This window comes from Salvelinus alpinus, chromosome 7 (assembly GCF_045679555.1).
Source record: "Salvelinus alpinus chromosome 7, SLU_Salpinus.1, whole genome shotgun sequence".
NCBI classification, from domain to species: domain Eukaryota; kingdom Metazoa; phylum Chordata; class Actinopteri; order Salmoniformes; family Salmonidae; genus Salvelinus; species Salvelinus alpinus.
The window spans coordinates 85,605,136-85,629,978 of NC_092092.1; the positions used below are offsets into that span (position 1 = coordinate 85,605,136).

The 24,843-nt window shown below is 45.0% G+C and overlaps 2 protein-coding genes and 1 pseudogene across 2 annotated transcripts; all 3 read right to left on the reverse strand.

The window, feature by feature from the left end:
• Nucleotides 1–18,050: 18,050 nt before the first annotated feature.
• LOC139581951 (uncharacterized) lies at nucleotides 18,051–18,876 on the reverse strand. The gene is made up of 3 exons (XM_071412139.1): nucleotides 18,870–18,876; nucleotides 18,446–18,784; nucleotides 18,051–18,136 (listed from the first exon to the last, which is right to left on the reverse strand). Exons 1-3 carry the CDS (start codon nucleotides 18,874–18,876, stop codon nucleotides 18,051–18,053), a joined length of 432 nt encoding a protein of 143 aa, XP_071268240.1.
• Nucleotides 18,877–19,138: 262 nt separating this feature from the next.
• Nucleotides 19,139–20,528, reverse strand: LOC139581952 (sodium/potassium/calcium exchanger 1-like; annotated as a pseudogene).
• A 254-nt stretch (nucleotides 20,529–20,782) lies between these two features.
• LOC139581953 (uncharacterized) lies at nucleotides 20,783–21,356 on the reverse strand. Its single transcript, XM_071412141.1, has 2 exons — nucleotides 21,350–21,356; nucleotides 20,783–21,264 (listed from the first exon to the last, which is right to left on the reverse strand). Exons 1-2 carry the CDS (start codon nucleotides 21,354–21,356, stop codon nucleotides 20,783–20,785), a joined length of 489 nt encoding a protein of 162 aa, XP_071268242.1.
• Nucleotides 21,357–24,843: the final 3,487 nt, after the last annotated feature.

Genomic DNA, 24,843 nt, shown 5'->3' on the forward strand with positions numbered 1-24,843 from the left:
TCTATGATTGGTACCTCAGTTCTATGATTGGTACCTCAGTTCTATGATTGGTACCTCAGTTCTATGATTGGTACCTCAGTTCTATGATTGGTACCTCAGTTCAGAACGTGACAGTTCTATGATTGGTACCTCAGTTCTATGATTGGTACCTCAGTTCTATAATTGGTACCTCAGTTCTATGATTGGTACCTCAGTTCTATGATTGGTACCTCAGTTCTATGACTGGTACCTCAGTTCTATGATTGGTACCTCAGTTCTATGATTGGTACCTCAGTTCTATGATTGGTACCTCAGTTCAGAACGTGACAGTTCTATGATTGGTACCTCAGTTCAGAACTTGACAGTTCTATGATTGGTACCTCAGTTCAGAACGTGACAGTTCTATGATTGGTACCTCATTTCAGAACGTGACAGTTCTATGATTGGTACCTCAGTTCTATGATTGGTACCTCAGTTCTATGATTGGTACCTCAGTTCTATGATTGGTACCTCAGTTCTATGATTGGTACCTCAGTTCTATGATTGGTACCTCATTTCAGAACGTGACAGTTCTATGATTGGTACCTCAGTTCTATGATTGATACCTCAGTTCTATGATTGGTACCTCAGTTCTATGATTGGTACCTCAGTTCTATGATTGGTACCTCAGTTCAGAACGTGACAGTTCTATGATTGGTACCTCAGTTCTATGATTGGTACCTCAGTTCAGAACGTGACAGTTCTATGATTGGTACCTCAGTTCTATGGTTCAAAGTGTTCCTCATATTGAAAATAGAACTTATAACTAAACACAGCAGGGTTTTTATTTTATTTTTTATAAGAAATTCAAAAAAAAAAACAATGACTTCAAATTTGCTCTGTTTCTTTTCAGCCTGTTTCCTGTGTGTGTGTGTGTGTGTGTGTGTGTGTGTGTGTGTGTGTGTGTGTGTGTGTGTGTGTGTGTGTGTGTGTGTGTGTGTGTGTGTGTGTGTGTGTGTGTGTGTGTGTGTGTGTGTGTGTGTGTGTGTGTGTGTGTCTTTGGGCTGTTGAAGTTATTTGCTGTAAATGTCACTTGGGACGTTGAGTGACAAAATAATGACAAGATTTTTTTGAGGTAAGGCAATTTCCCGGAATTGAATGAGCAGGATGTGTGAGGGGCGAACAATATGTGCACTTACCTCCAGATTGGTCTCTGTGGCGATAGCTGTCTGACACATTTCTCAGAATGTGTTCAGACAAATGGACAGAAGCTCTCTCTCTCTCTCTCTCTCTCTCTCTCTCTCTCTCTCTCTCTCTCTCTCTCTCTCTCTCTCTCTCTCTCTCTCTCTCTCTCTCTCTCTCTCTCTCCACTCTCTCCTCGTTGCTCTCTCCACTTGTTGTCCTCTCCTCGCTCGCCCTCTCTCTCCTCTCGGAAATGAAAGGCTGAGAAACAGAAAATAAATACAGGTGGTTCACAGATGTCATCTCAAACCATTTCCTCTTTCTGTTTCTGTTTGTAATTACGATCCCCTTACTTATTGCCGCAGTGGACAGACAGACACATCGTCCAGTAAATTATATGTAATAACCAGAAATTCCAACCCTTCCAATTCCAAAGCTTTTACTGTATCTAAAGACGCTTTTACTGTATCTAAAGACAATTTTACTGTATCTAAAGACAATTTTACTGTATCTAAAGAAGATTTTACTGTATCTAAAGAAGCTTTTACTGTTTCTAAAGACACTTTTACTGTTTCTAAAGACGCTTTTACTGTATCTAAAGACAATTTTACTGTATCTAAAGACAATTTTACTGTATCTAAAGAAGATTTTACTGTATCTAAAGACTCTTTTACTACTGTATCTCAAGAATATTACGATGGCGCCGGAGGGGAGGGCTGCTGTCTTATCGGCTCTTAACCTACCAACAGGACATTAAAAACTGTAATATCTTATGTTTCACTGAGTCGTGGCTGAACGACAACAATAAGAACATACAGCTGGTGGGTTACACACTCTATCAGGAGGACAGAACAGCAGCCTCTGGTAAGACACGGGGCGGGGACCTGGGCATATAAGTGAACAGCAGCTGATATCTATGGAAGTCTCAAGGTTTTGCTCGCCTGAGGTAGAGTATCTCATGATAAGCTGTAGACCACACTATCTACCTAGAGTTTTCATCTGTATTTTTCGTAGCTGTCTACATACCATCACAGACTGATGCTGGCACTAAAACCACGCTCAATGAGCTGTATACCAACATTAGCAATGAAGATAATGCGTGGGCGCTCCTAGTGGCCAGCGACTTTAATGCAGGGAAACTTAAATCAGTTTTACCTCATTTCTATCAGCATGTTAAATGTGCAATCAGAGGGAAAAAAATTCCAGACCACCATTACTCCACACACAGAGATGTGTACAAAGCTCTCCCTCGCCGTCCATCTAGCAAATCTGACCATAATTATATCCTCCTGATTCCTGCTTACAAGCAAAAACTAAAGCAGGAAAGCATCAGTGACTTGGTCTATAAAAAAAGTGCATCGAGGACGGGGTCCCCACAGTGACTGTACGTACATACCCCAACCTGAAGCCATGGATTACAGGCAACATTCAGACTGAGCTAAAGGTAGAGCAGCCGCTTTCAAGGAACAGAACTCTAACCCGGAAGCTTATAAGAAATCCTGCTATGCCCTCCGACGAACCATCAAACAGGCAAAGTGTCAATACAGGACTAAGTTCGAACCGTACTACATGCTCGTCGGATGTGGCAGGGCTTGCAAACTATTACAGACTACAAAGGGAAGCACAGCCGAGAGCTGCCCAGTGACACGAGCCTACCAGACGAGCTAAACTACTTCTTTGCTCGCTTCGAGGCAAGTAACACTGAAACATGCATCAGAGCACCAGCTATTCTCGGATGACTCTCCCGGATGACTCGCTCTCCGCAGCCGATGTGTGTAAGACCTTTAAACAGCTCAACATACACAAGGCCGCAAGGCCAGACGGATAACCAGGATGTGTACTCCGAGCATGTGCTGACCACAAGTCCTTGTGCCCAAGAACACTAAGGTAACCTGCCTAAGTAACTACCAACCCGTAGCACACACGTCTATAACCATGAAATGCTTTGAAAGGCTGGTCATTGTACACATCAACACCATCATCCCAGAAACCCTAGACCCACTCCAATTTGCATAACGCCCCAACAGATCCACAGATGATGCCATCTCTACTGCACTCCACACTGCCCTTTCCCACCTGGACAAGAAGAACACCTATGTGAGAATGCTATTCATTGACTACAGCTCAGCGTTCAACACCATAGTACCCTCAAAGCTCATCACTAAGCAAAGGGCCCTGGGACTAAACACCTCCCTCTGCTACTGGATCGTGAACTTTCTGACGGGCCGCCCCCAGGTGGTAAGGGTAGGTAACACCACATCCGCCACGCTGATCCTCAACACGGGGGCCCTTCAGGGGTGCGTGCTCAGCCCCCTCCTGTACTCCCTTTTCACCTATGACTGCACGGCCAGGCACGACTCCAACACCATCATTAAGTTTGCTGATGACACAACAGTGTTAGGCCTGATCACCGACAACGATGAGACAGGCTATAGGGAGGAGGTCAGAGACCTGACCGTGTGGTGCCAGGACAACAACCTTTACCCTCAACGTGATCAAGACAAAGGAGATGATTGTGGACTACAGGAAAAGGAGGACCGAGCATGACCCCATTCTCATCGACGGGGCTGTAGTGAAGCAGGTTGAGAGCTTCAAGTTCCTTGGTGTCCACATCACCAAAAAACTAATATGGTCCAAGCACACCAAGACAGTCGTGAAGAGGGCACGACAAAACCTATTCCCCCATCAGGAGATATTTAGCATGGGTCCTCAGATCCTCAAAAGGTTTTACAGCTGCACCATCGAGAGCATCATGATGGGTTGCATCACTGCCTGATATGGCAACTGCTCGGCATCCGATCGCAAGGCACTACAGAGGGTAGTAAGGCCCAATACAACACTGGGGCCAAGCTTCCTGCCATCCAGGACTTCTATACCAGGCGGTGTCAGAGGAAGGCCCTAAAAATGGTCAACGACTCCAGCCACCCTAGTCATTGACTGTTCTCTCTGCTACCGCACGGCAAGCGGTACCGGAGTGCCAAGTCTATGTCCAAGTGGCTCCTAAATAGCTTCTACCCCTAAGCCATAAGACTCCTGAACAGCTAATCAAATGGCTACCCAGACTAATTGCATTGCCCCCCCCCCCCCTCTTGCTGCTACTCTCTGTTAATATCTACGCATAGTCACTTCACTAATTCTTCCTACATGTACATATTATCTTAATTACCTCGACACAGGTGACCCCACACATTGACATTGACTCTGTACCGGTACACCCTGTATATAGCCCCACTATTGTTATTTACTGCTGCTCTTTAATCATTTGTTATTCTTATCTCTTACTTTTTTGTGTATTTTCTTAAAACTTCATTGTTGGTTAAGGGCTTGTAAGTAAGCATTTCACTGTTGTATTCGGCGCATGTGAAAAATGTTATTTTATTTTATTTTACTGTATCTAAAGACTATTTTACTGTAGCTAAAGTAACTTTTACTGTATCTAAAATAACTTTTACTGTATCTAAAGTCACTTTTACTGTATATAAAGTCACTTTTACTGTATATAAAGTCACTTTTACTGTATATAAAGAAGCATTGACTGTATCTAAAGACGCTTTTACTGTATCTAAAGACTTGTTTACTATATCTAAAGACTATTTTACTGTATCTAAAGATGCTTTTACTGTTTTTAAACACCCGTTTACTGTGTCTAAAGACTTTTTTACTATATCTAAAGCCTCATTTACTGTATCTAAAGACTCGTTTACTATCTAAAGACTTGTTTACTATATCTAAAGACTCATTTACTGTATCTAGTCTATCTACTCTCCATGAAATCTACACACAATAACCCATAATGACCCTTTGCTATGAGATTCGAAATTGAGCTCAGGTGCATCCTTTTTCCATTGATCATCCTTAAGATGTTTGTACAACTTGATTGAAGTCCACCTGTGGTAAATTCAATTGATTGCACCTGATTTTAAAAGGCACACAACAGTCTATCTATGGTCCCACAGTTAACAGTACATGTCAGCGCAAAAACCAAGCCATGAGGTCAAAGGAATTGTCCGTAGAGCTCCGAGACAGGATTGTGTCGAGGCACATATCTGGGGAAGGCTGCCAAAACATTTCTGCAGCATTGAAGGTCCCCAAGAACACAGTGGCCTCCATTTGTAATTACATGGAAGAAGTTTGAAACCCACACGCCTCTTCCTAGAGCTGGCCGCCCGGCCAAACTGAGCAATCGGGAGAGAAGGGCCTTGGTCAGGGAGGTGACCAAGAACCCTATGGTCACTCTGACAGAGCTCTAGAGTTCCTCTGTTGAGATGGGAGAACCTTCCAGAAGGACAACCATCTCTGCAGCACTCCATCAGTTATGCCTTTATGGTAGAGTGGCTAGACAGAAGCCACTCCTCAGTAAAAGGCACATGACAGCCCGCTTGGAGTTTGCCAAAAGACACGTAAAGACTCAGACCATGAGAACAACATTCTCTAGGTCTGATGAAAGATTGAACTTTTTGGCCTGAATGCCAAGTGGAAAGTCTGGTGGAAACCTGGCACCATCCCTATGGTGAACCATGGTGGTGGTAGCATCATGATGTGGGGATGTTTTTCAGTGGCAGGTACTGGGAGACTAGTCAGGATCGAGGGAAAGTTGAATGGAGCAAAGTACAGAGAGATCCTTGATGAAAACCTGCTCCAGAGCGTTCAGGACCTCAGACTGGGGCAAAGGTTCACCTTCCAACAGGACAACCACCCTAAGCACACAGCCAAGACAACGCAGGAGTGGCTTTGGGACAAGTCTCTGAATGTCCTTGAGTGGACTTGAACCCAATCGAACATCTCTGAAGAGACCTGAAAATAGCTGTGCAGCAACACTCCCCATCCAACCTGACAGAGCTTGAGAGGATCTGCAGAGAAGAATGGGAGAAACTCATTGTGTGCCAAGTTTGTAGCGTCATACCCAAGAAGCCTCGAGGCTGTGATTCTACAAAGTACTGAGTAAAGGGTCTGAATACTTATGTAAATGTGATATTTCAGTTTAATTTTTTAAAAATAAATTAGCAAACATTTCTAAAATCCATTTTTTTTTTGTCATTGTGTGTAGATTGATGAGGGAAAAACAATTTCAACAATTTCATAATAATGCAGTAACATAACAAAATATGGAAAAAGTCAAGAGGTCTGAACATTTCCCGAAGACACTGTATATAGGAGAGGTTGCAATTTACACAATAAAATGGTCCATGACAACTGCCAGCCACAAAAGAAAATAAGCCAGGCTCTTTACGCCCTTTTCTGAATGGTATAAATATAAATACACTGACTTCACACAGTGCAGCAATATGATATAGTGTAAACATTTCTGCCACCCACATACAGGAAAACAGTTCCAAAATAAATGACGTTATTAATTATTACGTGCTCCACCACACATGTTATCTACATTATTACATGTCCATGTGTAAGGAAAAAGCTCTCGTTCTCTCAAACAGAGAATTAGTGAACATAAAAATTAAATCAGGAGAAACGACAGGGATTATCCAGTCGCTGTACATTTTAATGACCTAAAACATGACATTTCTACCTTTTTTAGATTTTGTGGCATAGAGAAAGTTAAGATATCATACAGAGGAGTATAAATAATACTCTGAGCAAAAGATAATGTTTTTTGGATTTTCACCCTCCAGGCATTATTTTCTAAAGGTCTTAATGATGTTGTAAATGTGAACATAAATTAATGCCACCACTTCAGACTACTCTGATGTTTTACTTGCGCTGTACCCAATTATTTATGAAAACTTTCTTGATGGGTCGATGTCCTCATTGTGGTTTTACAGACTTGTTTTAATACGTTTTATGTACACACTTTATTAGAATATTTATGAAAATGCACATTGTTTTATTTGGTAACACTTACTTAGTTTCCCTCGACTCCAAACCCATTCGATCCATGGAACGGATATGGGTGGAGCTATGTCTACATAAGGGTGGGGGTGTAAAAACTACCCAATTGGTATACTTGAGTAAAATAATAGATACCTTTTTAATAGAAAGTTACTCAAGTAAAAGTGAAAGTCACCCAGTAAAAATACTACTTGAGTAAAAGTCTAAAAATATTTGGTTTTAAATATACTTAAGTATCAAAAGTAAATGTAATTGCTAAAATATACTTAAGTATCAAAAGTAGAAGTAAAAGTATAAATAATTTCAAATTCCTTATATAAAGCAAAGCGGACGCACCATGTTCTTGTTTTTAAAATGTACTCATAGCCAGGGGCACACTCCAACTCTCAGACATCATTACAGATAGCCAGGGGCACACTCCAACACTCAGACATCATTACAGATAGCCAGGGGCACACTCCAACTCTCAGACATCATTACAGATAGCCAGGGGAACACTCCAACTCTCAGACATCATTACAGATAGCCAGGGGCACACTCCAACTCTCAGACATCATTACAGATAGCCAGGGGCACACTCCAACACTCAGACATCATTACAGATAGCCAGGGGAACACTCCAACACTCAGACATCATTACAGATAGCCAGGGACACACTCCAACTCTCAGACATCATTACAGATAGCCAGGGGAACACTCCAACTCTCAGACATCATTACAGATAGCCAGGGGCACACTCCAACTCTCAGACATCATTACAGATAGCCAGGGGCACACTCCAACACTCAGACATCATTACAGATAGCCAGGGGCACACTCCAACACTCAGACATTATTACAGATAGCCAGGGGAACACTCCAACACTCAGACATTATTACAGATAGCCAGGGGCACACTCCAACACTCAGACATTATTACAGATAGCCAGGGGCACACTCCAACACTCAGACATTATTACAGATAGCCAGGGGCACACTCCAACACTCAGACATTATTACAGATAGCCAGGGGCACACTCCAACACTCAGACATCATTACAGATAGCCAGGGGCACACTCCAACTCTCAGACATCATTACAGATAGCCAGGGGCACACTCCAACACTCAGACATCATTACAGAGAGCCAGGGGCACACTCCAACACTCAGACATCATTACAGATAGCCAGGGGCACACTCCAACACTCAGACATCATTACAGATAGCCAGGGGCACACTCCAACACTCAGACATCATTACAGATAGCCAGGGGAACACTCCAACACTCAGACATCATTACAGATAGCCAGGGGAACACTCCAACACTCAGACATCATTACAGATAGCCAGGGGCACACTCCAACACTCAGACATCATTACAGATAGCCAGGGGAACACTCCAACACTCAGACATCATTACAGATAGCCAGGGGCACACTCCAACACTCAGACATCATTACAGATAGCCAGGGGAACACTCCAACACTCAGACATCATTACAGATAGCCAGGGGAACACTCCAACACTCAGACATCATTACAGATAGCCAAGGACACACTCCAACACTCAGACATCATTACAGATAGCCAGGGGCACACTCCAACACTCAGACATCATTACAGATAGCCAGGGGAACACTCCAACACTCCAACATCATTACAGATAGCCAGGGACACACTCCAACACTCAGACATCATTACAGATAGCCAGGGACACACTCCAACACTCAGACATCATTACAGATAACCAGGGACACACTCCAACACTCAGACATCATTACAGATAGCCAGGGACACACTCCAACACTCAGACATTATTACAGATAGCCAGGGGCACACTCCAACACTCAGACATCATTACAGATAGCCAGGGGAACACTCCAACACTCAGACATCATTACAGATAGCCAGGGGAACACTCCAACACTCAGACATCATTACAGATAGCCAGGGGCCCACTCCAGCACTCAGACATCATTACAGATAGCCAGGGGCACACTCCAACACTCAGACATCATTACAGATAGCCAGGGGCACACTCCAACACTCAGACATTATTACAGATAGCCAGGGGCACACTCCAACACTCAGACATTATTACAGATAGCCAGGGGCACACTCCAACACTCAGACATTATTACAGATAGCCAGGGGCACACTCCAACACTCAGACATTATTACAGATAGCCAGGGGCACACTCCAACACTCAGACATTATTACAGATAGCCAGGGGCACACTCCAACACTCAGACATCATTACAGATAGCCAGGGGCACACTCCAACACTCAGACATCATTACAGATAGCCAGGGGCACACTCCAACACTCAGACATCATTACAGAGAGCCAGGGGCACACTCCAACACTCAGACATCATTACAGATAGCCAGGGGCACACTCCAACACTCAGACATCATTACAGATAGCCAGGGGCACACTCCAACACTCAGACATCATTACAGATAGCCAGGGGAACACTCCAACACTCAGACATCATTACAGATAGCCAGGGGAACACTCCAACACTCAGACATCATTACAGATAGCCAGGGGCACACTCCAACACTCAGACATCATTACAGATAGCCAGGGGAACACTCCAACACTCAGACATCATTACAGATAGCCAGGGGCACACTCCAACACTCAGACATCATTACAGATAGCCAGGGGAACACTCCAACACTCAGACATCATTACAGATAGCCAGGGGAACACTCCAACACTCAGACATCATTACAGATAGCCAAGGACACACTCCAACACTCAGACATCATTACAGATAGCCAGGGGCACACTCCAACACTCAGACATCATTACAGATAGCCAGGGGAACACTCCAACACTCAGACATCATTACAGATAGCCAGGGACACACTCCAACACTCAGACATCATTACAGATAGCCAGGGACACACTCCAACACTCAGACATCATTACAGATAACCAGGGACACACTCCAACACTCAGACATCATTACAGATAGCCAGGGACACACTCCAACACTCAGACATTATTACAGATAGCCAGGGGCACACTCCAACACTCAGACATCATTACAGATAGCCAGGGGAACACTCCAACACTCAGACATCATTACAGATAGCCAGGGGAACACTCCAACACTCAGACATCATTACAGATAGCCAGGGGAACACTCCAACACTCAGACATCATTACAGATAGCCAAGGACACACTCCAACACTCAGACATCATTACAAATAGCCAGGGGCACACTCCAACACTCAGACATCATTACAGATAGCCAGGGGAACACTCCAACACTCAGACATCATTACAGATAGCCAGGGACACACTCCAACACTCAGACATCATTACAGATAGCCAGGGACACACTCCAACACTCAGACATCATTACAGATAACCAGGGACACACTCCAACACTCAGACATCATTACAGATAGCCAGGGACACACTCCAACACTCAGACATTATTACAGATAGCCAGGGGCACACTCCAACACTCAGACATCATTACAGATAGCCAGGGGAACACTCCAACACTCAGACATCATTACAGATAGCCAAGGACACACTCCAACACTCAGACATCATTACAGATAGCCAGGGGCACACTCCAACACTCAGACATCATTACAGATAGCCAGGGGAACACTCCAACACTCAGACATCATTACAGATAGCCAGGGACACACTCCAACACTCAGACATCATTACAGATAGCCAGGGACACACTCCAACACTCAGACATCATTACAGATAACCAGGGACACACTCCAACACTCAGACATCATTACAGATAGCCAGGGACACACTCCAACACTCAGACATTATTACAGATAGCCAGGGGCACACTCCAACACTCAGACATTATTACAGATAGCCAGGGGCACACTCCAACACTCAGACATTATTACAGATAGCCAGGGGCACACTCCAACACTCAGACATTATTACAGATAGCCAGGGGCACACTCCAACACTCAGACATCATTACAGATAGCCAGGGGCACACTCCAACACTCAGACATCATTACAGATAGCCAGGGGCACACTCCAACACTCAGACATCATTACAGAGAGCCAGGGGCACACTCCAACACTCAGACATCATTACAGATAGCCAGGGGCACACTCCAACACTCAGACATCATTACAGATAGCCAGGGGAACACTCCAACACTCAGACATCATTACAGATAGCCAGGGGAACACTCCAACACTCAGACATCATTACAGATAGCCAGGGGCACACTCCAACACTCAGACATCATTACAGATAGCCAGGGGAACACTCCAACACTCAGACATCATTACAGATAGCCAGGGGCACACTCCAACACTCAGACATCATTACAGATAGCCAGGGGAACACTCCAACACTCAGACATCATTACAGATAGCCAGGGGAACACTCCAACACTCAGACATCATTACAGATAGCCAAGGACACACTCCAACACTCAGACATCATTACAGATAGCCAGGGGCACACTCCAACACTCAGACATCATTACAGATAGCCAGGGGAACACTCCAACACTCAGACATCATTACAGATAGCCAGGGACACACTCCAACACTCAGACATCATTACAGATAGCCAGGGACACACTCCAACACTCAGACATCATTACAGATAACCAGGGACACACTCCAACACTCAGACATCATTACAGATAGCCAGGGACACACTCCAACACTCAGACATTATTACAGATAGCCAGGGGCACACTCCAACACTCAGACATCATTACAGATAGCCAGGGGAACACTCCAACACTCAGACATCATTACAGATAGCCAGGGGAACACTCCAACACTCAGACATCATTACAGATAGCCAGGGGAACACTCCAACACTCAGACATCATTACAGATAGCCAAGGACACACTCCAACACTCAGACATCATTACAAATAGCCAGGGGCACACTCCAACACTCAGACATCATTACAGATAGCCAGGGGAACACTCCAACACTCAGACATCATTACAGATAGCCAGGGACACACTCCAACACTCAGACATCATTACAGATAGCCAGGGACACACTCCAACACTCAGACATCATTACAGATAACCAGGGACACACTCCAACACTCAGACATCATTACAGATAGCCAGGGACACACTCCAACACTCAGACATTATTACAGATAGCCAGGGGCACACTCCAACACTCAGACATCATTACAGATAGCCAGGGGAACACTCCAACACTCAGACATCATTACAGATAGCCAAGGACACACTCCAACACTCAGACATCATTACAGATAGCCAGGGGCACACTCCAACACTCAGACATCATTACAGATAGCCAGGGGAACACTCCAACACTCAGACATCATTACAGATAGCCAGGGACACACTCCAACACTCAGACATCATTACAGATAGCCAGGGACACACTCCAACACTCAGACATCATTACAGATAACCAGGGACACACTCCAACACTCAGACATCATTACAGATAGCCAGGGACACACTCCAACACTCAGACATTATTACAGATAGCCAGGGGCACACTCCAACACTCAGACATTATTACAGATAGCCAGGGGCACACTCCAACACTCAGACATTATTACAGATAGCCAGGGGCACACTCCAACACTCAGACATTATTACAGATAGCCAGGGGCACACTCCAACACTCAGACATCATTACAGATAGCCAGGGGCACACTCCAACACTCAGACATCATTACAGATAGCCAGGGGCACACTCCAACACTCAGACATCATTACAGAGAGCCAGGGGCACACTCCAACACTCAGACATCATTACAGATAGCCAGGGGCACACTCCAACACTCAGACATCATTACAGAGAGCCAGGGGCACACTCCAACACTCAGACATCATTACAGATAGCCAGGGGCACACTCCAACACTCAGACATCATTACAGATAGCCAGGGGCACACTCCAACACTCAGACATCATTACAGATAGCCAGGGGAACACTCCAACACTCAGACATCATTACAGATAGCCAGGGGAACACTCCAACACTCAGACATCATTACAGATAGCCAGGGGCACACTCCAACACTCAGACATCATTACAGATAGCCAGGGGAACACTCCAACACTCAGACATCATTACAGATAGCCAGGGGCACACTCCAACACTCAGACATCATTACAGATAGCCAGGGGAACACTCCAACACTCAGACATCATTACAGATAGCCAGGGGAACACTCCAACACTCAGACATCATTACAGATAGCCAAGGACACACTCCAACACTCAGACATCATTACAGATAGCCAGGGGCACACTCCAACACTCAGACATCATTACAGATAGCCAGGGGAACACTCCAACACTCAGACATCATTACAGATAGCCAGGGACACACTCCAACACTCAGACATCATTACAGATAGCCAGGGACACACTCCAACACTCAGACATCATTACAGATAACCAGGGACACACTCCAACACTCAGACATCATTACAGATAGCCAGGGACACACTCCAACACTCAGACATTATTACAGATAGCCAGGGGCACACTCCAACACTCAGACATCATTACAGATAGCCAGGGGAACACTCCAACACTCAGACATCATTACAGATAGCCAGGGGAACACTCCAACACCCAGACATCATTACAGATAGCCAGGGGCCCACTCCAGCACTCAGACATCATTACAGATAGCCAGGGGCACACTCCAACACTCAGACATCATTACAGATAGCCAGGGGAACACTCCAACACTCAGACATCATTACAGATAGCCAGGGGCACACTCCAACACTCAGACATCATTACAGATAGCCAGGGGCACACTCCAACACTCAGACATCATTACAGATAGCCAGGGGAACACTCCAACACTCAGACATCATTACAGATAGCCAGGGGAACACTCCAACACTCAGACATCATTACAGATAGCCAGGGGCACACTCCAACACTCAGACATCATTACAGATAGCCAGGGGCACACTCCAACACTCAGACATCATTACAGATAGCCAGGGGAACACTCCAACACTCAGACATTATTACAGATAGCCAGGGGCACACTCCAACACTCAGACATCATTACAGATAGCCAGGGGAACACTCCAACACTCAGACATTATTACAGATAGCCAGGGGGACACTCCAACACTCAGACATCATTACAGAGAGCCAGGGGCACACTCCAAAACTCAGACATTATTACAGATAGCCAGGGGCACACTCCAACACTCAGACATCATTACAGATAGCCAGGGGCACACTCCAACACTCAGACATCATTACAGATAGCCAGGGGAACACTCCAACACTCAGACATCATTACAGATAGCCAGGGGCACACTCCAACACTCAGACATCATTACAGATAGCCAGGGGAACACTCCAACACTCAGACATCATTACAGATAGCCAGGGGCACACTCCAACACTCAGACATTATTACAGATAGCCAGGGGCACACTCCAACACTCAGACATCATTACAGATAGCCAGGGGCACACTCCAACACTCAGACATCATTACAGATAGCCAGGGGAACACTCCAACACTCAGACATTATTACAGATAGCCAGGGGCACACTCCAACACTCAGACATCATTACAGATAGCCAGGGGCACACTCCAACACTCAGACATCATTACAGATAGCCAGGGGAACACTCCAACACTCAGACATCATTACAGATAGCCAGGGGAACACTCCAACACTCAGACATCATTACAGATAGCCAGGGGAACACTCCAACACTCAGACATCATTACAGATAGCCAGGGGCACACTCCAACACTCAGACATCATTACAGATAGCCAGGGGCACACTCCAACACTCAGACATCATTACAGATAGCCAGGGGAACACTCCAACACTCAGACATCATTACAGATAGCCAGGGGCACACTCCAACACTCAGACATCATTACAGATAGCCAGGGGAACACTCCAACACTCAGACATCATTACAGATAGCCAGGGGCACACTCCAACACTCAGACATTATTACAGATAGCCAGGGGCACACTCCAACACTCAGACATCATTACAGATAGCCAGGGGCACACTCCAACACTCAGACATCATTACAGATAGCCAGGGGAACACTCCAACACTCAGACATTATTACAGATAGCCAGGGGCACACTCCAACACTCAGACATCATTACAGATAGCCAGGGGAACACTCCAACACTCAGACATTATTACAGATAGCCAGGGGAACACTCCAACACTCAGACATCATTACAGAGAGCCAGGGGCACACTCCAAAACTCAGACATTATTACAGATAGCCAGGGGCACACTCCAACACTCAGACATCATTACAGATAGCCAGGGGCACACTCCAACACTCAGACATCATTACAGAGAGCCAGGGGCACACTCCAAAACTCAGACATTATTACAGATAGCCAGGGGCACACTCCAACACTCAGACATCATTACAGATAGCCAGGGGCACACTCCAACACTCAGACATCATTACAGATAGCCAGGGGAACACTCCAACACTCAGACATCATTACAGATAGCCAGGGGCACACTCCAACACTCAGACATCATTACAGATAGCCAGGGGAACACTCCAACACTCAGACATCATTACAGATAGCCAGGGGCACACTCCAACACTCAGACATTATTACAGATAGCCAGGGGCACACTCCAACACTCAGACATCATTACAGATAGCCAGGGGCACACTCCAACACTCAGACATCATTACAGATAGCCAGGGGAACACTCCAACACTCAGACATTATTACAGATAGCCAGGGGCACACTCCAACACTCAGACATCATTACAGATAGCCAGGGGCACACTCCAACACTCAGACATCATTACAGATAGCCAGGGGAACACTCCAACACTCAGACATCATTACAGATAGCCAGGGGAACACTCCAACACTCAGACATCATTACAGATAGCCAGGGGAACACTCCAACACTCAGACATCATTACAGATAGCCAGGGGCACACTCCAACACTCAGACATCATTACAGATAGCCAGGGGCACACTCCAACACTCAGACATCATTACAGATAGCCAGGGGAACACTCCAACACTCAGACATCATTACAGATAGCCAGGGGCACACTCCAACACTCAGACATCATTACAGATAGCCAGGGGAACACTCCAACACTCAGACATCATTACAGATAGCCAGGGGCACACTCCAACACTCAGACATTATTACAGATAGCCAGGGGCACACTCCAACACTCAGACATCATTACAGATAGCCAGGGGCACACTCCAACACTCAGACATCATTACAGATAGCCAGGGGAACACTCCAACACTCAGACATTATTACAGATAGCCAGGGGCACACTCCAACACTCAGACATCATTACAGATAGCCAGGGGAACACTCCAACACTCAGACATTATTACAGATAGCCAGGGGAACACTCCAACACTCAGACATCATTACAGAGAGCCAGGGGCACACTCCAAAACTCAGACATTATTACAGATAGCCAGGGGCACACTCCAACACTCAGACATCATTACAGATAGCCAGGGGCACACTCCAACACTCAGACATCATTACAGATAGCCAGGGGAACACTCCAACACTCAGACATCATTACAGATAGCCAGGGGCACACTCCAACACTCAGACATCATTACAGATAGCCAGGGGAACACTCCAACACTCAGACATCATTACAGATAGCCAGGGGCACACTCCAACACTCAGACATTATTACAGATAGCCAGGGGCACACTCCAACACTCAGACATCATTACAGATAGCCAGGGGCACACTCCAACACTCAGACATCATTACAGATAGCCAGGGGAACACTCCAACACTCAGACATTATTACAGATAGCCAGGGGCACACTCCAACACTCAGACATCATTACAGATAGCCAGGGGCACACTCCAACACTCAGACATCATTACAGATAGCCAGGGGAACACTCCAACACTCAGACATCATTACAGATAGCCAGGGGAACACTCCAACACTCAGACATCATTACAGATAGCCAGGGGAACACTCCAACACTCAGACATCATTACAGATAGCCAGGGGCACACTCCAACACTCAGACATCATTACAGATAGCCAGGGGCACACTCCAACACTCAGACATCATTACAGATAGCCAGGGGAACACTCCAACACTCAGACATCATTACAGATAGCCAGGGGCACACTCCAACACTCAGACATCATTACAGATAGCCAGGGGAACACTCCAACACTCAGACATCATTACAGATAGCCAGGGGCACACTCCAACACTCAGACATTATTACAGATAGCCAGGGGCACACTCCAACACTCAGACATCATTACAGATAGCCAGGGGCACACTCCAACACTCAGACATCATTACAGATAGCCAGGGGCACACTCCAACACTCAGACATTATTTACAAAATAATCATTTGTGTTTACTGAGTCCTCTAGAACAGAGGCAGAAGGGAATAACTTTTGTTCTCTTCATAAGTGTGTGAATTGGACCATTTTCCTATCCTGCTAAGCATTCAAAATGTAAAGAGTACTTTTGGGTATCAGGGAAAATGTATAAAGTAAAAAGTACAATATTTTCTTTAGGAATGTAGTGAAGTAAAAGTAAAAGTTGTCAAAAATACAAATAGTAAAGTACAGATACAACTCTACAAAAGCTCAGACGAAGGACTTGAGGCCGATACGTAAAGCTTATTAAAGAACCGTGATACTAGCAAGAGCAGTGTGCGGGGTCCTTCTTTTTTCTCACTGTATCTAAAGACTCTTTCAGAAAAGTACATTGAATCAAATACAGCAGATATCTTACCTTACAACGTTGCCCTTCTTCTTCCCCTTCTTCTTCTCCTTCTTATTCTTCTCCTCATTGTCCTGCTTCTTCTTCTTCTTCTTCTCCTTCTCCTTCTCCTTCTTCTTCTCCTTGTCCTGCTTCTTCTTCTCCTGGTCCTGCTTCTCCTTCCTTGTCCTGCTTCTTCCTCTCCTTCTTCTCCTTCTCCTTGTCCTGCTTCTTCTTCCCCTGGTCCTGCTTCTTCTTCTCCTTCTTCTCCTTCTCCTTGTCCTGCTTCTTCTTCTCCTGGTCCTGCTTCTCCTTCCTTGTCCTGCTTCTTCCTCTCATTCTTCTCCTTCTCCTTGTCCTGCTTCTTCTTCCCCTGGTCCTGCTTCTTCTTCTCCTTCTCCTGCTTCTTCTTCCCTTGGTCCTGCTTTTTCTTCTCATTGTCCTGCTTCTTCTTCTCCTTGTCCCTGCTTCTTCTTCTCCTTGTTATGCTTCTTCTTCTTCGTGTCCTGTTTCCACTTCTCCTTCTTATTCTCCTGCTTCTTCTTCTTCTTGTCCTGCTTCTTATTCTCCTGCTTCTTCTTCTTCGTGTCCTGCTTCTCCTTCTTCTTCTTCTTCTTCTTCTTATTCTCCTGCTTCTTCTTCTCCTGCTTCTTCTTCTTGTCCTGCCTCTTCTTCTCCTTCTTATTCTTCTTGTCCTTCTTCTTCCTCTTCTTGTCCTTCTTCTTCTTGCCCTGCTTCTTCTTCTTCTCCTTCTTGTCCTGCTTCTTCTTCCCCTGGTCCTGCTTCTCCTTCTCCTTGTTATGCTTTTTCTTCCTCGTGTCCTGCTTCTCCTTCTTCTTCTTCTTCTTCTTCTTCTTCTTCTCCTGCTTCTTATTCTCCTGCTTCTTCTTCTTCTTCTCCTTCTCATTCTTCTCTTTCTTCTTCTTCTTCTTCTTCTTGTCCTGCTTCTTCTCCTCCTTCTTCTTCTTCTTGACCTGCCTCTTCTTCTTCTTCTTCTTCTTCTTCTTCGCCTTCTTCTTCTTCACCTTCTTCTTCTTGTCCTGCTTATTCTTCCCCTGGTCCTGCTTCTCTTCTCATTGTCCTGCTTCTTCTTCTCCTTGTCCCTGCTTCTTCTTTCCTTGTTATGCTTCTTCTTCTTCGTGTCCTGTTTCCACTTCTCATTCTTATTCTCCTGCTTCTTCTTCTTTGTGTCCTTCTTCTCCTTCTTCTTGTCCTGCTTCTTATTCTCCTGTTTCTTCTTCTTTGTGTCCTGCTTCTCCTTCTTCTTCTTATTCTCCTGCTTCTTCTTCTCCTGCTTCTTCTTCTTCTTCTTCTTGTCCTGCTTCTTATTCTCCTGCTTCTTCTTCTTCTTCGTGTCCTGCTCCTCCTTCTCCTTCTTCTTCTTCTTGCCCTGCTTCTTCTTCTCCTTCTTCTCCTTCTTCTTCTACTTCTCCTTCTTCTTCTCCTTGTCCTGCTTCTTCTTCTCCTTGTTATGCTTCTTCTTCTTCGAGTCCTGTTTCCAATTCTCCTTCTTATTCTCCTGCTTCTTCTTCTTCTTGTCCTGCTTCTTATTCTCTTGCTTCTTCTTCTTTGTGTCCTGCTTCTCCTTCTTCTTGTACTGCTTCTTATTATCCTGCTTCTTCTTCGTGTCCTGCTTCTCCTTCTCCTGGTTCTTCTTCTTTGTGTCCTGCTTCTCGTTCTTCTTCTCCTTCTTCTTGTACTGCTTCTTATTATCCTGCTTCTTCTTCGTGTCCTGCTTCTCCTTCTCCTTCTTCTTCTTCTTGTCCTGCTTCTTATTCTCCTGCTTCTTATTTTCCTGCTTCTTATTCTCCTGCTTCTTCTTCTTTGTGTCCTGCTTCTCCTTATCCTTCTTCTTCTTCGTGTCCTGCTTCTCCTTCTCCTTCTTCCTTTTGTCCTGCTTCTTCTCCTACTTCTTCTTCTCCTTCTTGTCCTGCTTCTTCTTTTTCTTCTTTTCCTGCTTCTTCTTCTTCTTCTTCTTGTCCTGCTTCTTATTCTCCTGCTTCTCCTTCTTCTTCTTCTTGTCCTGCTTCTCCTTCTCCTTCTTCTTCTTCCTTTTGTCCTGCTTCTTCTCCTTATTCTTCCTCTCCTTCTTCTTCTTGTCCTGCTTCTTCTCCTACTTCTTCTTCTCCTTCTTGTCCTGCTTCTTCTTTTTCTTATTTTCTTGCTTCTTCTTCTTCTTCTCCTTCTCCTTCGCCTTCTTCGCCTTCTTCTTCTTCTCCTTCTTCTTCTTCTTCTTGTCCTGCTTCTTATTCTCCTGCTTCTCCTTCTTCTTCTTCTTGTCCTGCTTCTCCTTCTCCTTCTTCTCATTCTTCTTCTACTTCTCCTTCTTCTTCTCCTTGTCCTGCTTCTTCTTCCCCTGGTCCTGCTTCTCCTTCTACTTGTCCTGCTTCTTCTTCTCCTTGTCCTGCTTCTTCTTCTCCTTCTTCTTCTCCTTGTTATGCTTCTTCTTCTTTGTGTCCTGTTTCCACTTCTCCTTCTTATTCTCCTGCTTCTCCTTCTCCTACTTCTTCTTCTCCTTCTTGTCCTGCTTCTTCTCCTACTTCTTCTTCTCCTTCTTGTCCTGCTTCTTCTTTTTCTTCTTTTCTTGCTTCTTCTTCTTCTTCTCCTTCTCCTTCGCCTTCTTCGCCTTCTTCTTCTTCTTCTCCTTCTTCTTCTTCTTCTTGTCCTGCTTCTCCTTCTCCTTCTTCGCATTCTTCTTCTACTTCTCCTTCTTCTTCTCCTTGTCCTGCTTCTTCTTCCCCTGGTCCTGCTTCTCCTTCTCCTTGTCCTGCTTCTTCTTCTCCTTGTCCTGCTTCTTCTTCTCCTTCTTCTTCTCCTTGTTATGCTTCTTCTTCTTTGTGTCCTGTTTCCACTTCTCCTTCTTATTCTCCTGCTTCTCCTTCTCCTACTTCTTCTTCTCCTTCTTGTCCTGCTTCTTCTTTTTCTTCTTTTCTTGCTTCTTCTTCTTCTTCTTCTTGTCCTGCTTCTTATTCTCCTGCTTCTCCTTCTCCTTCTCCTTCGCCTTCTTCGCCTTCTTATTCTTCTTCTCCTTCTTCCTCTTCTCCTTCTCCTTCTTCTCATTCTTCTTCTACTTCTCCTTCTTCTTCTCCTTGTCCTGCTTCTTCTTCCCCTGGTCCTGCTTCTCCTTCTCCTTGTCCTGCTTCTCCTTGTCCTGCTTCTTCTTCTCCTTGTCCTGCTTCTTCTTCTCCTTCTTCTTCTTCGTGTCCTGTTTCCACTTCTCCTTCTTATTCTCCTGCTTCTTCTTCTTCTTTTTGTCCAGCTTCTTATTCTCCTGCTTCTTCTTCCTCGTGTCCTGCTTCTCCTTCTTCTTCTTCTTCTTCTTCTTCTTCTTCTTCTTCTTCTCCTGCTTCTTATTCTCCTGCTTCTTCTTCTTCTTCTCCTTCTCATTCTTCTCTTTCTTCTTCTTCTTCTTGTCCTGCTTCTTCTCCTCCTTCTTCTTCTTCTTGACCTGCCTCTTCTTCTTCTTCTTCTTCTTCTTCTTCTTCTTCGCCTTCTTCTTCTTCACCTTCTTCTTCTTGTCCTGCTTATTCTTCCCCTGGTCCTGCTTCTCTTCTCATTGTCCTGCTTCTTCTTCTCCTTGTCCCTGCTTCTTCTTTCCTTGTTATGCTTCTTCTTCTTCGTGTCCTGTTTCCACTTCTCATTCTTATTCTCCTGCTTCTTCTTCTTTGTGTCCTTCTTCTCCTTCTTCTTGTCCTGCTTCTTATTCTCCTGTTTCTTCTTCTTTGTGTCCTGCTTCTCCTTCTTCTTCTTATTCTCCTGCTTCTTCTTCTCCTGCTTCTTCTTCTTCTTCTTCTTGTCCTGCTTCTTATTCTCCTGCTTCTTCTTCTTCTTCGTGTCCTGCTCCTCCTTCTCCTTCTTCTTCTTCTTGCCCTGCTTCTTCTTCTCCTTCTTCTCCTTCTTCTTCTACTTCTCCTTCTTCTTCTCCTTGTCCTGCTTCTTCTTCCCCTGGTCCTGCTTCTCCTTGTCCTACTTCTTCTTCTCCTTATCCTGCTTCTTCTTCTCCTTCTTCTTCTCCTTGTTATGCTTCTTCTTCTTCGAGTCCTGTTTCCACTTCTCCTTCTTATTCTCCTGCTTCTTCTTCTTCTTCTTGTCCTGCTTCTTATTCTCTTGCTTCTTCTTCTTTGTGTCCTGCTTCTCCTTCTTCTTGTACTGCTTCTTATTATCCTGCTTCTTCTTCGTGTCCTGCTTCTCCTTCTCCTTCTTCTTCTTCTTGTCCTGCTTCTTATTCTCCTGCTTCTTATTTTCCTGCTTCTTATTCTCCTGCTTCTTCTTCTTTGTGTCCTGCTTCTCCTTATCCTTCTTCTTCTTCGTGTCCTGCTTCTCCTTCTCCTTCTTCCTTTTGTCCTGCTTCTTCTCCTACTTCTTCTTCTCCTTCTTGTCCTGCTTCTTCTTTTTCTTCTTTTCCTGCTTCTTCTTCTTCTTCTTCTTGTCCTGCTTCTTATTCTCCTGCTTCTCCTTCTTCTTCTTCTTGTCCTGCTTCTCCTTCTCCTTCTTCTTCTTCCTTTTGTCCTGCTTCTTCTCCTTATTCTTCCTCTTCTTCTCCTTCTTGTCCTGCTTCTTCTCCTACTTCTTCTTCTCCTTCTTGTCCTGCTTCTTCTTTTTCTTCTTTTCTTGCTTCTTCTTCTTCTTCTTCTTCTCCTTCTCCTTCGCCTTCTTCGCCTTCTTCTTCTTCTCCTTCTTCTTCTTCTTCTTGTCCTGCTTCTTATTCTCCTGCTTCTCCTTCTTCTTCTTCTTGTCCTGCTTCTCCTTCTCCTTCTTCTCATTCTTCTTCTACTTCTCCTTCTTCTTCTCCTTGTCCTGCTTCTTCTTCCCCTGGTCCTGCTTCTCCTTCTCCTTGTCCTGCTTCTTCTTCTCCTTGTCCTGCTTCTTCTTCTCCTTCTTCTTCTCCTTGTTATGCTTCTTCTTCTTTGTGTCCTGTTTCCACTTCTCCTTCTTATTCTCCTGCTTCTCCTTCTCCTACTTCTTCTTCTCCTTCTTGTCCTGCTTCTTCTCCTACTTCTTCTTCTCCTTCTTGTCCTGCTTCTTCTTTTTCTTCTTTTCTTGCTTCTTCTTCTTCTTCTCCTTCTCCTTCGCCTTCTTCGCCTTCTTCTTCTTCTCCTTCTTCTTCTTCTTCTTGTCCTGCTTCTCCTTCTCCTTCTTCTCATTCTTCTTCTACTTCTCCTTCTTCTTCTCCTTGTCCTGCTTCTTCTTCCCCTGGTCCTGCTTCTCCTTCTCCTTGTCCTGCTTCTTCTTCTCCTTGTCCTGCTTCTTCTTCTCCTTCTTCTTCTCCTTGTTATGCTTCTTCTTCTTTGTGTCCTGTTTCCACTTCTCCTTCTTATTCTCCTGCTTCTCCTTCTCCTACTTCTTCTTCTCCTTCTTGTCCTGCTTCTTCTTTTTCTTCTTTTCTTGCTTCTTCTTCTTCTTCTTCTTGTCCTGCTTCTTATTCTCCTGCTTCTCCTTCTCCTTCTCCTTCGCCTTCTTCGCCTTCTTATTCTTCTTCTCCTTCTTCCTCTTCTCCTTCTCCTTCTTCTCATTCTTCTTCTACTTCTCCTTCTTCTTCTCCTTGTCCTGCTTCTTCTTCCCCTGGTCCTGCTTCTCCTTCTCCTTGTCCTGCTTCTCCTTGTCCTGCTTCTTCTTCTCCTTGTCCTGCTTCTTCTTCTCCTTCTTCTTCTTCGTGTCCTGTTTCCACTTCTCCTTCTTATTCTCCTGCTTCTTCTTCTTCTTTTTGTCCAGCTTCTTATTCTCCTGCTTCTTCTTCTTTGTGTCCTGCTTCTCCTTCTTCTTGTCCTGCTTCTTATTCTCCTGCTTCTTCTTCGTGTCCTGCTTCTCCTTCTCCTGCTTCTTCTTCTTCTTGTCCTGCTTCTCCTTCTCCTTCGCCTTCTTCGCCTTCTTCTTCTTCTTCTCCTTCTTCTTCTTCTAATAGTGCACTACTTTTGACCAGGATAGAACCCTATTCCCTATATAGTGCACTACTTTTGACCAGGGTGACACCCTATTCCCTATATAGTGCACTACTTTTGACCAGGATAGAACCCTATTCCCTATATAGTGCACTACTTTTGACCAGGGTGACACCCTATTCCTTATTTAGTGCACTACTTTTGACCAGGGCCCATAGGGAATAGATTGCCATTTGGGAACTAATGGCCATGTCAAGAACTACACTACGGTGAACAGACTTTCAAAACCACCGCTAACTGTAGCTAGCATCGTACTAACCACAGCTAACTGTATCTAGCATCATACTAAACACAGCTAACTGTATCTAGCATCATATTAACCACAGCTAACTGCATCTAGCATCATACTAACCACAGCTAACTATATCTAGCATCATATTAACCACAGCTAACTGTATCTAGCATCATATTAACCACAGCTAACTGTATCTAGCATCCTACTAACCACAGCTAACTGCATCTAGCATCATACTAACCACAGCTAACTGCATCTAGCATCATACTAACCACAGCTAACTGTATCTAGCATCATACTAAACACAGCTAACTGTATCTAGCATCATATTAACCACAGCTAACTGCATCTAGCATCATACTAACCATAGCTAACTGTAGCTAGCATCATACTAACCACAGCTAACTGTAGCTAACATCATACTAACCACAGCTAACTGTAGCTAGCATCATACTAACTACAGCTAACTGTAGCTAGCATCATACTAACTACAGCTAATAGACTGTAGCTAGCCTCATCACAAACAACAGACAGGTTTGGTGTTCGGCCCCAATGGCACTCTATTCCCTATATAGTGCACTATTTTTGTGTCTCCCCATGCATCTCCCTGTGTCTCCCCATGCATCTCTCTGTGTCTCCCCATTCATTTCCCTGTGTCTCCCCGTGCATCTCCCTGTGTCTCCCCGTGCGTCTCCCTGTGTCTCCCCATGCATTTCCCTGTGTCTCCCCATGCATCTCTCTGTGCCTCCCCATGCATCTCCCTGCGTCTCCCCGTGCGTCTCCCTGTGTCTCCCCATGCATCTCTCTGTGTCTCCCCATGCGTCTCCCTGTGTCTCCCCATGCATTTCCCTGTGTCTCCCCATGCATTTCCCTGTGTCTCCCCATGCATCTCTCTGTGCCTCCCCATGCATCTCCCTGCGTCTCCCCGTGCGTCTCCCTGTGTCTCCCCATGCA